The sequence below is a fragment of the Haplochromis burtoni genome, unplaced genomic scaffold (genome assembly GCF_018398535.1).
Source record: "Haplochromis burtoni strain Fernald_Lab_line unplaced genomic scaffold, NCSU_Asbu1 Contig_1, whole genome shotgun sequence".
Classification (NCBI taxonomy): Eukaryota; Metazoa; Chordata; class Actinopteri; order Cichliformes; family Cichlidae; genus Haplochromis; species Haplochromis burtoni.
In genome coordinates, this window is record NW_024582362.1 from 4,981,002 (window position 1) to 4,993,984 (window position 12,983).

The 12,983-nt window shown below is 41.0% G+C and overlaps 1 protein-coding gene across 1 annotated transcript in view; it reads left to right on the forward strand.

Annotated features, from left to right (window-relative positions):
• The first annotated feature begins 4,367 nt into the window (after nucleotides 1-4,367).
• The window catches only part of pdk3a (pyruvate dehydrogenase kinase, isozyme 3a), an 11,913-nt gene continuing 3,297 nt past the window's right edge, over nucleotides 4,368-12,983 (forward strand). The window contains exons 1-10 of the mRNA XM_005912112.3: nucleotides 4,368-4,703; nucleotides 6,934-7,075; nucleotides 7,219-7,290; nucleotides 7,723-7,907; nucleotides 8,005-8,094; nucleotides 8,790-8,867; nucleotides 9,090-9,166; nucleotides 9,300-9,401; nucleotides 9,512-9,619; nucleotides 9,750-9,863. Coding sequence (XP_005912174.1) covers nucleotides 4,601-4,703; nucleotides 6,934-7,075; nucleotides 7,219-7,290; nucleotides 7,723-7,907; nucleotides 8,005-8,094; nucleotides 8,790-8,867; nucleotides 9,090-9,166; nucleotides 9,300-9,401; nucleotides 9,512-9,619; nucleotides 9,750-9,863 — 1,071 coding nt within the window. The 5' untranslated portion in view covers nucleotides 4,368-4,600. The remainder of the gene's footprint in view (nucleotides 4,704-6,933; nucleotides 7,076-7,218; nucleotides 7,291-7,722; nucleotides 7,908-8,004; nucleotides 8,095-8,789; nucleotides 8,868-9,089; nucleotides 9,167-9,299; nucleotides 9,402-9,511; nucleotides 9,620-9,749; nucleotides 9,864-12,983) is intronic.

A 12,983-nucleotide genomic window follows, 5' to 3' on the forward strand; every position in this document is an offset into this window, starting at 1 on the left:
TGTGTGTGTGTGTGTGTGTGTGTGTGTGTGTGTGTGTGTGTGTGTGTGTGTGTGTGTGTGTTTGATTCATATTTTCTTTCTAGTATTTGATTAAGACATTGCATATATTCAAAATAACAAATATGAATTATATGTAAATGGGTCGTGTGGCTACTCATTAAGGTTACCGGACTGCGAGTCCGCTACAAAGTGTTGATTGACAGGATGCTCAGGTCATGTACAGGCATGTGAAATTAATAAGAACATCCCGTGGAAATGGACTGACTCTCTTTGAAAACCTGCATTTTTTTTTCATACAAAGTAAGTGGGACTAAAAAACAAAACAGCTGAAAGAACATTTTGCAGAGTATCTGGTTATCTGGCAACAGATCAGCAACATTACTGCAAATAAAAAGAGCATCTTAGAGAGGCAGAGTTTCTCAGAAGTAAAAAATTGGCAGAGGTTCACCAATCTGCAAAAAAATCAAAAATCAGAATGATGTTCCTCAATGTAAAATTGCAAAGACTTTGACTATCTCAGCATCTACGGTGCCTGATGTCATCCAACGATTCAGAGAACCTGGAGAAATCTCCGTGCACAAGTGACAAGACCAAAAATCGATATGGATGCATGCGATATTCAGGTTGTAAAACGACACTGCATTAAAAACAGGTGTCATTCTATCATGGAAATCACTGCACAGGCTCAGGAACACTTCCAGAAATCACTGTCTGTGAATACAGTTCACTGTACTGTACACAAAAACAGGTACAGGCAATAGCTTGAAGAGTTCAAATACAGCTTTACTAAAGACTCCGACATTGGACTTGTTTTGTCCTAGAGCTCTTAGCGCTACATTTGACACCACATTCTCACATTTTCGAGGTCGCCCGATATTTTTTGTGTAATAACACTTGTATACACCCTTTTTTCCCCCAGAAGAACCCTTTAGTTTTCCTCCAAAACATAATCTGCATTGAGACACAGAACCACATCTGACTGCCAGAAAACATGTTCTTAATTAAGTGGTATCGGGGGGGTTGTTTTAGGAGATGTTTTATTTTACAAATATGGGATTTCCCCATAATTTACCAGAGATGTTGCTGAAAGAAATATGTAGGCTAATTTGATACAATTTGAGTAATGGCTTGTAAAGTACACAAGTGAAAGAAAGCCTTTGTCTGTGGAGATTTCAATGCATGATTTCCTTACGCTTGCGAAACAGATAAAGGAAAAAAGCTGGAACAGCATCATAAATCCTCGCTGATGGATGCTGGTTCTCATCTACTTGAGGTCATTGCAATGGTGCTCAGTTACAAGCAGACAACACTACAGAAAAATAAAGCAAAGCAAATGTTTTAAAAAATCACCAAAGTTCAGATGAGTGAAGTATCAAGTACTGTGCAAAAGTCTTGAGTTAGCCTCACTAACTCAAGACATGAAGCAATATTCGATCTACACATAACAAACTTAAAAAGAGGCTTTTTGTTACCAACAGCCAGTTCCCAAAAACATATCATTTGTTTGCATTTCTTTAGGTGATTCGATAAAAAATGTTAAACTTAAAGTGTGACAGGCATAAAACTGTATTTTCTTCCTCCACTTGTCTAGTTTTCTCTATTTTTAGGACACACTGCCCATAGATACGCCAAGTCTTCGACTATGTACAGCAAATGAACAGTATTTAAAAGTCGTGTTCTTAAGAAACAGGAAGAAAAAAATCAAAGACCTGACACGTGCATCTTCTGAGCCATCTGCTGTTGACAGAAATGGTCTCAGTGGATGTTTGGCTCTGAAGAAGCTATACTTAAATATTTCAGATTATCAAAACTGGACTTAAAATTAGTGATGGCAGGTTTTATGACAATAAATAAATGTAATATTTTTTTCTTGAATCGTCGTCAATAAATGTGGAAGAGGTCTGGCGAGATGGGCAACATTGAATGTCTTCAGCTATCTCTGTCATGATTTGGAGCTGCGGTGTTGCGGATCTTCTCAAAACGGACGGATTACACGTGCATAAAAGGTCATATTTTGATTCATTATACCACAACCATGAGTACCATGATTGGCAATAACTTTCTTTTTCAGCATGACAATGATCCCAAACACTCTGCCACTGGCACCAAGTTTACAATGAGCTTTAAATGCTATTTGAGAGAACTGAAGACTGCTTTAAAAGTAATGACAAGAAAGCATGGCTAACAGAATTTAAGCTGTATGGAAGAATATAGGTGGTCATACCAAGCACTAACAGTAAAGCTTGTTGCAGCTGTACTTCCAGTACATTTGCTTATATTTCAGTGTACACGTTGAACCTATTAATCACTTTAGTAACAAAATACAAAGAAATGAGGAGTGGCTTTAGACGTTTGTGCAGTACTGTATTTTAATATTCATTTATTATTTAAAAAAATTGTCCATTACATGCTGACATTTTACAGTTTAACATCAGCGTACCTGCAATCCTCCGACTCCCTGGGTTACAAAGAGAATTGGAAATAACTAGCAGGCCAATTTTAAAGTCTTTCTAAAAAGTTGAATTAGCATTAAATTTAAAAAAGGTGATTGTTTTTTGTTTTGTTTTGAGGTTTTTTGGAAAACTATAGGTGCCCAAATAGAGTATTATTAAATGCATATAATGCACATATGTATGCATGTATGTATGATATGTTGGCCTACTTTAACTATTCACATGTGGTTATTTTAAAAAGGTAATGTTCTGTGGTGTTTGCTCTCTGGTCCAATACAGTCATTGCTCTGGCCACTGTATCCATCCATCCATTCGCTTCCGCTTATCCTTTTCAGGGTCGCGGGGGGCGCTGGAGCCTATCCCAGCTGTCATAGGGCGAAAGGCGGGGTACACCCTGGACAGATCGCCAGTCTGTCGCAGGGCTAACACATAGGGACAGACAACCATTCACACCTAGTGGCAATTTGGATTATCCAATTAACCTATGCCCACAAGCTGCATGTCTTTGGACGGTGGGAGGAAGGCCGAGTACCCGGAGAGAACCCACGCAAACATGGGGAGAACATGCAAACTCCACACAGAAAGACCCCGGCCTGATGGTGGAATTGAACTCAGGACCTTCTTGCTGTGCGGCAACAGTGCTAACCACCGTGCCACCGTGCTGCCCCTGTAGATGGCCACTGTAGATTTTTAAAAAATATTGCCTCGCTAGGGGGCAGTAAAAACAACAAAAACAGTAAGGGCCTTGTTTTTCGTTTCAAAAGAACCACAATCTGTTTACATCGTGTTAAAAATGGTGCCCAAGCCTGTTCTTCACCCACAATCTAACGTTCTGTACCCCCCAATTCTAACATCCACTGCCCGCTGACTGCGCATGAACAGATAAACAGGTATGTAGACGTTAATGACGTTGACTGACAAGCCTCTGACCAATAACATTGTCGAATTTGTCGCTCCTCTCTTGGAGCCAATCGCGGCTGTGAATCCACAGGCCTGCACCAAGTGCGGTTGAGTCGACGTTTTCGAAGGTACGTGCTGTCCACAAACGTCAATGGAGATCAATTGCACCGGATGTTTATAGATCAGCTCTTCAAATTAAAAGCTTTTGCCTCTACGCAGGGATACATTTAACTACACCTAAAAGTACTTCATTTATGAATTGGTTTACGGTGTTATTATTTATTTTTAATGCGAAAACACAAAAGGAAACCTGTTGCAAGACAAAAAAAAAATAATAATTTTACCTAAAAAAAAAAATAATTTTTTTAATACGAACTTCATACAACCTTCAACAAGGATATGTCCAAAGACATTTGCTTTGGGTTTACATTGATAATGTCATTGTAATTTAAAACGAGTGATAAGTGACCCTTATAGACCACATATACACCAGTAATTAAGTAAATTCTTTTTTTTTTTAAAAAAGCATGGCGTTTCTGTTAAGCGACAGAATTTGTGTATAAATGCAAGTCATGGGTCGGGAGGGAGACTTTAAATAATAATCCCAAGTATAAGAACATAATGTTTTATCCGTTAAAATTAATAAACCATTTAAGTTTAACTCTTTATTGTCCTTGCACGGTTATACTTTGCACAACAGTACACCAAAATTGTTGTATTGACCCACATCAGTGCTAAAGAAATACATGCAAAACACAATAGATAAATAAGTACCATATATACAGAATTAAATATACACAGTATGTGCAGAAAATGAAATATGCAATATGCTAATCGATTTAATAAATATTAATCATTTTATTTGATTATATAAAACTAATAAATGTTGTTGCCAGGTTTTCCAATTTACACCTCCTTGCAGCTTGCAGTGTTGCCCTATAGATGGTATAAAATATTACGAAATATACTGCGCATTCTTTCTTTACTTTGAAAAGTATGGCATGAAGTCGTCACGTCATTGCGAGGGGATTTGCAGAGCTGAGCGTGCAGTAATGTAGATCCAGGAAGCCGTTCCTGTCGCTTGTATCCTATCCTGTAACCTTATGGAGCTGGCTCTGTCGCGTCGCATCGTCTCCTCCGCCGTGGCCGGTGGAAATGTGGCCGCCCCTGGGAGAAACGCACCGTCCGAGCATCTGTCCGCCTTCTCCTAATTTCTTCTCTCTCACATCATCGCTAAAACTTTCAATATGAGGATCTTCTGGTCTTTGCTGAAAAACAGCAACCCCAAAATCGAGTATTACTCCAGATTTTCACCGTCCCCGCTCTCCATCAAGCAGTTTTTGGATTTCGGTGAGTAAAGGCATCGCCTGGCACCTTTAGGGGACTTTAATGACTTGTAGAGGGTGGAGGATTTGGTGGAAGGCCCTTTTGTGTGTTTTTGTCATCTCATCAGTCGCAGCTGTGGACCTGAAGAGTCACACGCAAGCCCCGGCTCGTTATTAATAGAAGGGAACATTAGACTTTCTTACGGTCAGGTGTGTTAAACGTAGAGATCGCCTGCAGTGAAGCAGCCACATATAAACAGAGGACGGTCCTCTGTCCTGTGCGGATTTGTTTACGTTGTAAACAAGTATTGACAGGCACCCTAACGCATGCAGGTATTCTCAGTCAGACTGGCACAGCAGCACGTATGCAGTGGAGGGGCCAGCAGCCCTGCTCCTGTTGCCAAGATGCTCAGGAAGCCTTTAGTCATTTTATTTATTTTCACTTGTGTCTTAGTGAGGTCGCTCTAGAGCATGAGTCATTGCAGATTGATGTTTTTTTTTAAACGTATTTCTGGTTAATAACCCCCGATTTCAGTTCCCCCTCTATTGCACCAAGACATGTAGAAATCACACCAGTCGCAATGTGTGCCACAAGACGACGGTTATTAATGGTGCAGAAGCACTCAAGGCTTTCCTTAATCCGCCTCTTGATTAAACGCTGGCATGTCTGTTGCGTAATTTGTTCTCGCAGCTGTGGATGTAGAATGCGTGACGGCAAGTGTGCCGCACTTGTTTGCTTTAAGGAGAACCCCTGCTTGGCACCAAGAGAGCCAAAACATATCGGTGTCTGTGTTTCACTCTGGAGCACGTTAGACGTCATCCAGGGATAGTCGCCACGGGCTTCCGTGTTCTCACGCACAAGCTTCCTCATTCTGCATTTCACAAGATTTCCCCCTTTAAACTGCTGAGTCAGGCCCAGCTTTTCCCTTGTTTCCTCTTGCGTGATCATCCCAAGTTCTAACACTGGACGTCATGATCCTCTCTTCTGTGTTGAGAGTTTTGAGGTTGTCCCCAGGGCAGCACTGTCCACACTCTAGAAGGCTCTACTTTATGTTAAGTTCCCCCACAACAGATCTAAAACGCCAGTCCCTCTAATGTCTCCCTGACCACCCGTCCCTCTTTCCAGGCAAATTTTCCTGCGTGAACTTTTCGAGCTAATGTTGGCACGCACGTGGATACAGCTGCAGTCAGATGGCAAAGTTTAAGATATCAGGTTAAAGGTTGGATATTGAAACCGAGTGCTCTTCTTAGATGAGTTCAGCACACTTGCTTTTTAAGCAGCTTCTTATATGAAGCTTTGTCTTTCATTTGACCTTGATCCCCGTGAGCCGGGAGCCTCTCTGATTGCCAAAGCAAGCAAAGAACTCTAATCACGGTATTTTATTGATGGCAATAAACAGGATTGTGAAAGTGTCAGAAAGCTGATATTTATTAGCAAGAGAAAACTAAACTGGGAGCTCCACATATGCGGTTAAGTTTATAAGTATTTGGACAAAGACACAATTTTTATTATCTTTGCCTTTTTTACACCACCACCATGGATCAAGCAGTCAATATGGTTCAAGTCTAGGCTGTCAGCTACAATTCAAAGGGTTCTAACTGAAGTTCTGCATTAACCACGAGGTGCAAACCACAGGTTAAGAACAGAAGGGTCAGATTAAACTTTACTGGAGTATAATCTAGTTACTGGAGACCAAGCTGAGGGCAGAAAGACTCAAGAAGAAGCAGCAACTGAAGCATCTTGAGGGAGGAAACGCAGCCTTAGGTGATCTCCAGGGGTTCTAGACTTCAGGCAGTCACTGACTCCAAAGGATTTTAATCTTAGTATTTAAAACAGTCCTTATATTTCATTTTGATCTTGACTTGCTTAGATGTGGTAAAGTAGTTTTCCATAACCGTGGAAATAATTTTGCGATCGTCCACTTTAGTTGACTTCTGTGGTCTTTCAGGTTTTTCAGTGTCGCTGAATGCTTGCAGTGCATTTGTTCTTTTTAAGGTGGCCCAAATTATTAATTTGGTCATAGATTGATTGCTAAAGTTATTTCCTATCTAAAAGGTTTATTTTGGTTTGGTGGTTTATTCATAAGAAAACCCGCAAAACCTGTTATTCATAAATGGCTAATGCAAAACTTTGACTAAATTAAAGCTGAAACTCTGTATTTCAGTCTCATATGGATTGTTCGATTTAAAAAATCTGCTGTCAGCGTTCAAATATTCCTGGCTTTATCTGTGCCTCTCACTTCTGCTTCCCTCAGGCCGGGACAATGCATGTGAGAAAACGTCCTTCATGTTCCTGCGTAAGGAGCTGCCCGTACGGCTGGCCAACACCATGAGAGAGGTCAACCTTCTCCCCGATAAACTGCTTAGCCAGCCCTCTGTCAAACTCGTGCAAAAATGGTAAGACACTCCCTCCAGAAATGTTCTTTGTGCGCCTGCCAAAGGGCAGCCTTTATGGCAGCAGGACTTGTTTTAAGGTTTATTGCCATATTGTTAGTAAGCATGTGTAAAAGTTGCCTTTTGACCTCTGTCTGTTTGATCAGGTACATGCAGAGCTTTGTGGAGCTGCTCGATTACGAGAACAGAAAGCCAGAGGACCCTCATACTCTGAACGAGTGAGTGGATGTTAGCTGTATGAAAAATTAATAAGCACGCTGTATGTACAGTAAATAAAGCTTTACAACACCCAGCTGTTCTATACTTATGTCATTAAGATTAGAGTCCCTCTAACACTGCTAATCCTCTTAGTGCACATAGATCTCTGCTGACTGCTCAGGTAACACTGTATTTATACAAAAACAATGCCCGTCTGTTAAACAGCCATGTGTCACTGATAAACGCAGACAGGAATGTGCTTGGGTCTTTCTGTTTAGAGAACATGTTTCCAATAATTGTTCAGGGAAAATGAAATAACAATGCAGATCCTCATTCTTGTGCTGCGTTGTGCAGAGAAATCATGGTCACATTTAAAGTTCTGGCTTGTTCTTTGTGCACATATAAAATATGTTTCTTCTTTCATGTGATTCTTATTTTGGTTTGTTTTTTAGTTTCCTGGAGCTTTTGATTGAGATCCGCAACCGCCACAACGATGTAGTTCCCACCATGGCTCAGGGGGTCATCGAGTACAAGGAGAAGTTCGGCTTTGACCCGTTCATCAGCAGCAACGTCCAGTATTTCCTGGACCGCTTTTACACCAACCGCATCTCGTTCCGCATGCTCATCAACCAGCACAGTGAGTCTCCGAAAATCCCCCAAAACATTTATGTCGTTTAGCCGTTGGGATCCGTCTGTGCAGCTGAAGTTTATATATCCACACGTCTGTGTTTCAGCACTCCTTTTTGGTAACGATACCAACCCAGCACATCCCAAACACATAGGCAGCATTGATCCGAACTGCAATGTAGCAGAAGTCGTCAATGGTAAGTTTGGGAGTTATTTAACATGACCGATTTAACCTGGTTTACTAAAAAGACAAATATTCTTCACCCTCAATAAACATGAAGCAATAATTTTGAGTAAAATGCAGCTGAAATATATAAAATTCAAGGTTTATTTAGTGAGATCCTGAGTCGTTATTAAGGAAAACTTGGTATGAACTGATTGTATACCAGTCCAGTAAAGTTTGTTAGGCCAGATTTCATAAAATGTTATATTTTGCACTGTAATTATGTAACAAAATGACACGGAAGCTTTACATGTAATCAAATTAGAGGCAGCATTTTGGGCATACAATTTGTTTTGTGTCTTCATCCTCCTAATGCTGTAATTCCTCATGATCATGCTCACTCAAGTCAGAGTGAATATTTTTCTATCTATGTTTGACTTATTTTGTTATACTGAGCAAATGTATTCATTCTTCTCACAGGAAGCGGGGATTAGCTATGTTTTATATCACATCGGCCGCTCTCTGCAGTGACACAAATCAAACAAAAGAGTATCAATCTTTGCTGAGCGGGGTGTTTACATAATGATAGTTTTAAAGGAATTCAGCAGCGTGGGTCTGGCGCTGCACTTTCAGTGACTCAGGAAGGGACAGAAGATGCATTAGTGACCTGTGAGCAGAAATGTGTGCCGTTCTGTGGTCTGACTTATGATGTTTTGCCTCTTCCATCAGATGCTTACGACACCGCCAAGATGCTGTGCGAGAAGTACTACTCGGCCGCTCCCGAGCTCAAGATTGAGGAGTTTAACAGTAAGAATGCTTTGTGCTTTTGTGCATTTATGCAGTTTAAGCAATCTCCTCTGCAATTAGTCACAGCACTGCAAAAACTACAACCATGTTACCCGGTCTTTTTAGAGCTTGTGGGCACAGATTGGGGCCACATTTAGTCCTGTAATGATCCACCACCTCATTTACTTCAAAAGAAGCTGCTTTTTAGTGTGTGTTTAGTTTTCATGCTCCTTTTCTTTGCAGTGAAGGCTCCCAAAAGGCCCATCCAAGTGGTGTATGTGCCCTCTCATCTATTCCACATGTTATTTGAGCTCTTTAAGGTAGGCAGGCCAGTGTCAGTGCTCCTAACCTAACTGGCCCGGGTCTAATTAAATGCAATTAATCCGTAACAGGACTATAATTCTGTAAGGGCTGCTGCTGAGCTGAGTTAATAAACTCTTGGGGTGTTTGCAGAACTCCATGAGAGCCACAGTGGAGCTTCATGAGAACAGTAAAGAGGGATTACCACCAGTAAAGACAAAAGTCACTCTGGGTAAAGAGGATCTCTCGATAAAGGTAAATTTGACACACATTTGCATCATTAAAGTAATATTTAGAGGTGTTTTAGCTTTTATTGTTTTTAAGCTGTTCCATTTGTCCATTGTCTTTATCCTTTTGGTGTCTAGATCAGCGACAGAGGAGGAGGAGTCCCTCTCAGGAAGATAGACCGTCTTTTCAACTATATGTACTCCACTGCCCCGACACCGAGCCTGGAGCCAGGAGCTGTCCCGCTGGTACCTGCAACCATATAATCGCATCAATATCGACCCTTGTGATCAAAAGCATCTTTTGGCTCCTGCGTTGTTTGTTTTTTTTGTTTTTTATATGGTATGACTTTACATTAATTTTCTTTTTACTTTACAGGCTGGTTTTGGCTACGGTTTACCAATTTCCAGGCTGTATGCCCGATATTTCCAAGGGGATTTGAAGCTGTACTCTATGGAAGGAGTTGGCACGGATGCAGTCATCTATCTGAAGGTGAGCTATTCAAATTTGAGTGTTGCAAAGATCTGTAAGGCATGACACAGATTGGTGATGAATTAAAGGAAAAAAATGAACCCTTGACCTCTACAATGCCTCAGTTGTGCTGGTTGGGATTGAGTTGGCACAGTTTGGGATTATTTCCGCCCCTCCTGCTGTTCAAACTTTCCTATTCCAGGATTTTTCCCTACTATTATTTCGTGCATCACTTGTGTGATCATCTTATGGTTATTTGAACGGCACCTGAGATAGATTACTGGGGAAAAATGATACTCGGTGTTGTGTGCCGCATTTTGGTGTCTTGGGTTGTAACCTGGCATCAGCAAGAGCTGACAGCAAAGAGATGGAACTGGTTATGGTAAAAATAGGCGAAGCGAAAGTGAAATTAGAGTTGATGTCAGTCAGTGCCAGTAAGAGTTCTTTCTCTTATTTTTTTGGGACTGGGTTCATTAATCAGGCATAATCAGCTGTCAAAAGAGTATGCAGAGACTTATAGGCTGGGATTTTAGCTTGAAGTTCAAGTCACGGGCTTTGCATCCAGGCAGCCATATACACAGCCAATCAGGTTCTACTAAATCTGTCAGGAGAATTGTAATTTCGATTGTGGATTCTGCCACAAAAGGTGATGTTCTGGGCAGATGGCCGAACTGCACTGTCTGCTTTTTGTGTGAGATGATACTCTCTCCTGGCTTCATCAAAATGCCCTTTGAAAGAAAGGCGTTCCATCCCTCCTGTAGACTCTTGGATACTTTCAGAACCCTGGAGTCTGTAAGCATCCAAGCTGTACTGACATTAAATGGGTGACATCTAATTACCCAGGACCTTTCCTTTTGTTGTTTTTCTCTATTTGTTTTTGGTTTTCCTTTAATTTGACACCTCTATTTAACTGGGAGTTGAAAATACTTTTAAATTTGGAAGAATTAAAAGAGAAGAATTCACTCCCGTGTCTCTCTGTTAACTATTCTGCTGCTGCGGAAGGGGAGCTTGGACGCCGAACTTTGTGCACATGATGTCTCAAGAATGAGGCGATGTAGATTTCTTTGATGACTTTTAAATCGATACCATAGAAAAAGTCTTGAATGAGTTTACTGCAGCCAACTGCAGTCTCTGGCTTCAGTTTAGTCTTTAATAACTGACCGTTATGCTGTGCTGGGTTGAGGTCAGGTGTCTGACTTGGCCATTAAAGAATAGCTCACTTTTTTGCCTTGAGAAACTCTTGGGTTGCTTTTGCAGTTTGCTTTGATTCATTTACTCCATGAAACGAAGCTCCGTCAGCATTGAGCTGAATCTGAGCAGAGTATAGCCCCGTACACTTCACAGGTCATCCCAACACTCGTACCAGCAGTCACATTGTCAATAAACACCAGTGGCTGGCCCTGAACTACGGTGAGCCTCATGAACTTTTTCTTTTCTTCTTCCTTTTCTCTTCCCATCATTCTGGTACAAGCTTTTCTTGATTTCATCTGTCCAAAGATTTGTTGTTTCCAGATCTGTGCAGGTTGTTTAACCCAGCCCTCCTGTTCTTGAGTGCAGAGGTTTACATTTAGTTGTAAGAACCTCTGTATTCAAGGCGCCTGTTGATTGTAGACTGTGATAATGATACGTCTACCTCCTCGAGTGCTCTTGACTTGGTTAGATGTTGCAAAGTTGTTTTTCTTACTCATGGAAATAATTCTGTTGTCATCCATGTCAGCTGTCTTCTGTGGTCTTTCAGGCCTTTTGATGATGACCAATGAATTTCTTCTGTTTAAGAATGTATCAGATTGTTGTACAACTGATTGTGGATGTTTGTCATGGAGTAACAGGAGAACAGGCTTCACCTGAAAACTACCTGCCTGTCAAATGTCCAGTTATTTTTAAGACTGAAAATTTGGTGCTGTGGTTCCTCATCAGTAAATGGTTTGGTTTGGTTAAATCCATTGAACTAAAGCTGAAAGTCTTCATTTCAATCAGTCAAATACTGTAAAAATATCTGGTGTATAGCTTGATAACTATGAACTAGGGGTGCAACGATTCATTCACGGTTCGGTTCGATACTTTGGTGTCACGGTTCGATATTTTTTCGATGCAAAAAATGTTCATGCCTTTTTAATTTGTCATTTATTAAAATTATAAATGTATATTTTAACTCAAAAGTACGGTTTTTAAATGTAATGTTGCTGAAACAACAAAATAAAAAATCTATCTGATCGAGAAATCACTCATCTTTAGAAAAGAGAGTTTATTACAGAGAAATGGTTCTTTCCAAAATAAATGCTTGTTGTTTTTGTCTGCTTCCACTTGTCTTTGCACTAGGATGATGTCGGTGTAAATGTGCAGTGATATTCGTTGTGTTCCCACTAGTGCTGTCAGCGTTAATCTCGTTAAAATGACGTTAACGCCATAATGGAGCAAATCGCCGTTAATGAGTTACCGCGGATCGCCCCGTGCGTGGGGCTGGACGGCCTCAACACGTTAACAAGCTAACTGCGCTAATGCACTAGTTCCCACCAATTGAGCATTGCGTGGCAGATCCGACATACTGTTTTACTTTTGTCCATGACGAGCGTACCATCAGGGTCATGCTTCACATGAAGATCAAAATAGTTCCAAAGGCCAGATCTGAATGAGGGTGGGGGAGGTTCAATTTGCCATGTTGCAACGAGCTTAGCTTCTGTCTTGCTAGCTTGCGCTGCGCTCAGTGGATTTGACTCGAAAGTGCAGCCTAGGCGGAGTAGTCGAACGCAGATTCACTGAGCGCTCAACACAGACAGCACCGTCAGAAGAAAAGTTGATAAAATAAATAAAAAATGTTGTATTGGTCGATACATATGCGTACCGAACCGAAAGCACTTTATCGAACGGTTCAATATCGATACGAGCATTGTTGCACCCCTACTATGAACATCAAGGTGCTAATGAAAAAATCAACCTAGTAGTTCACGTTTCAGTATACTCGCTGGCCTATGCTGGTACTGCAAGCTGGTATTTGACTGTGATGGAGTAAATGTGGTGTTAATTGCGAGCGGTGTGTTAACTGTGGACAGATTGAGGCTGACTTGACCGATTTTAACTACATGCTGTATGTATGTATGTAGGCTGATGTTCTGCAAAATATGTGTATCTGTAACCTAGGCG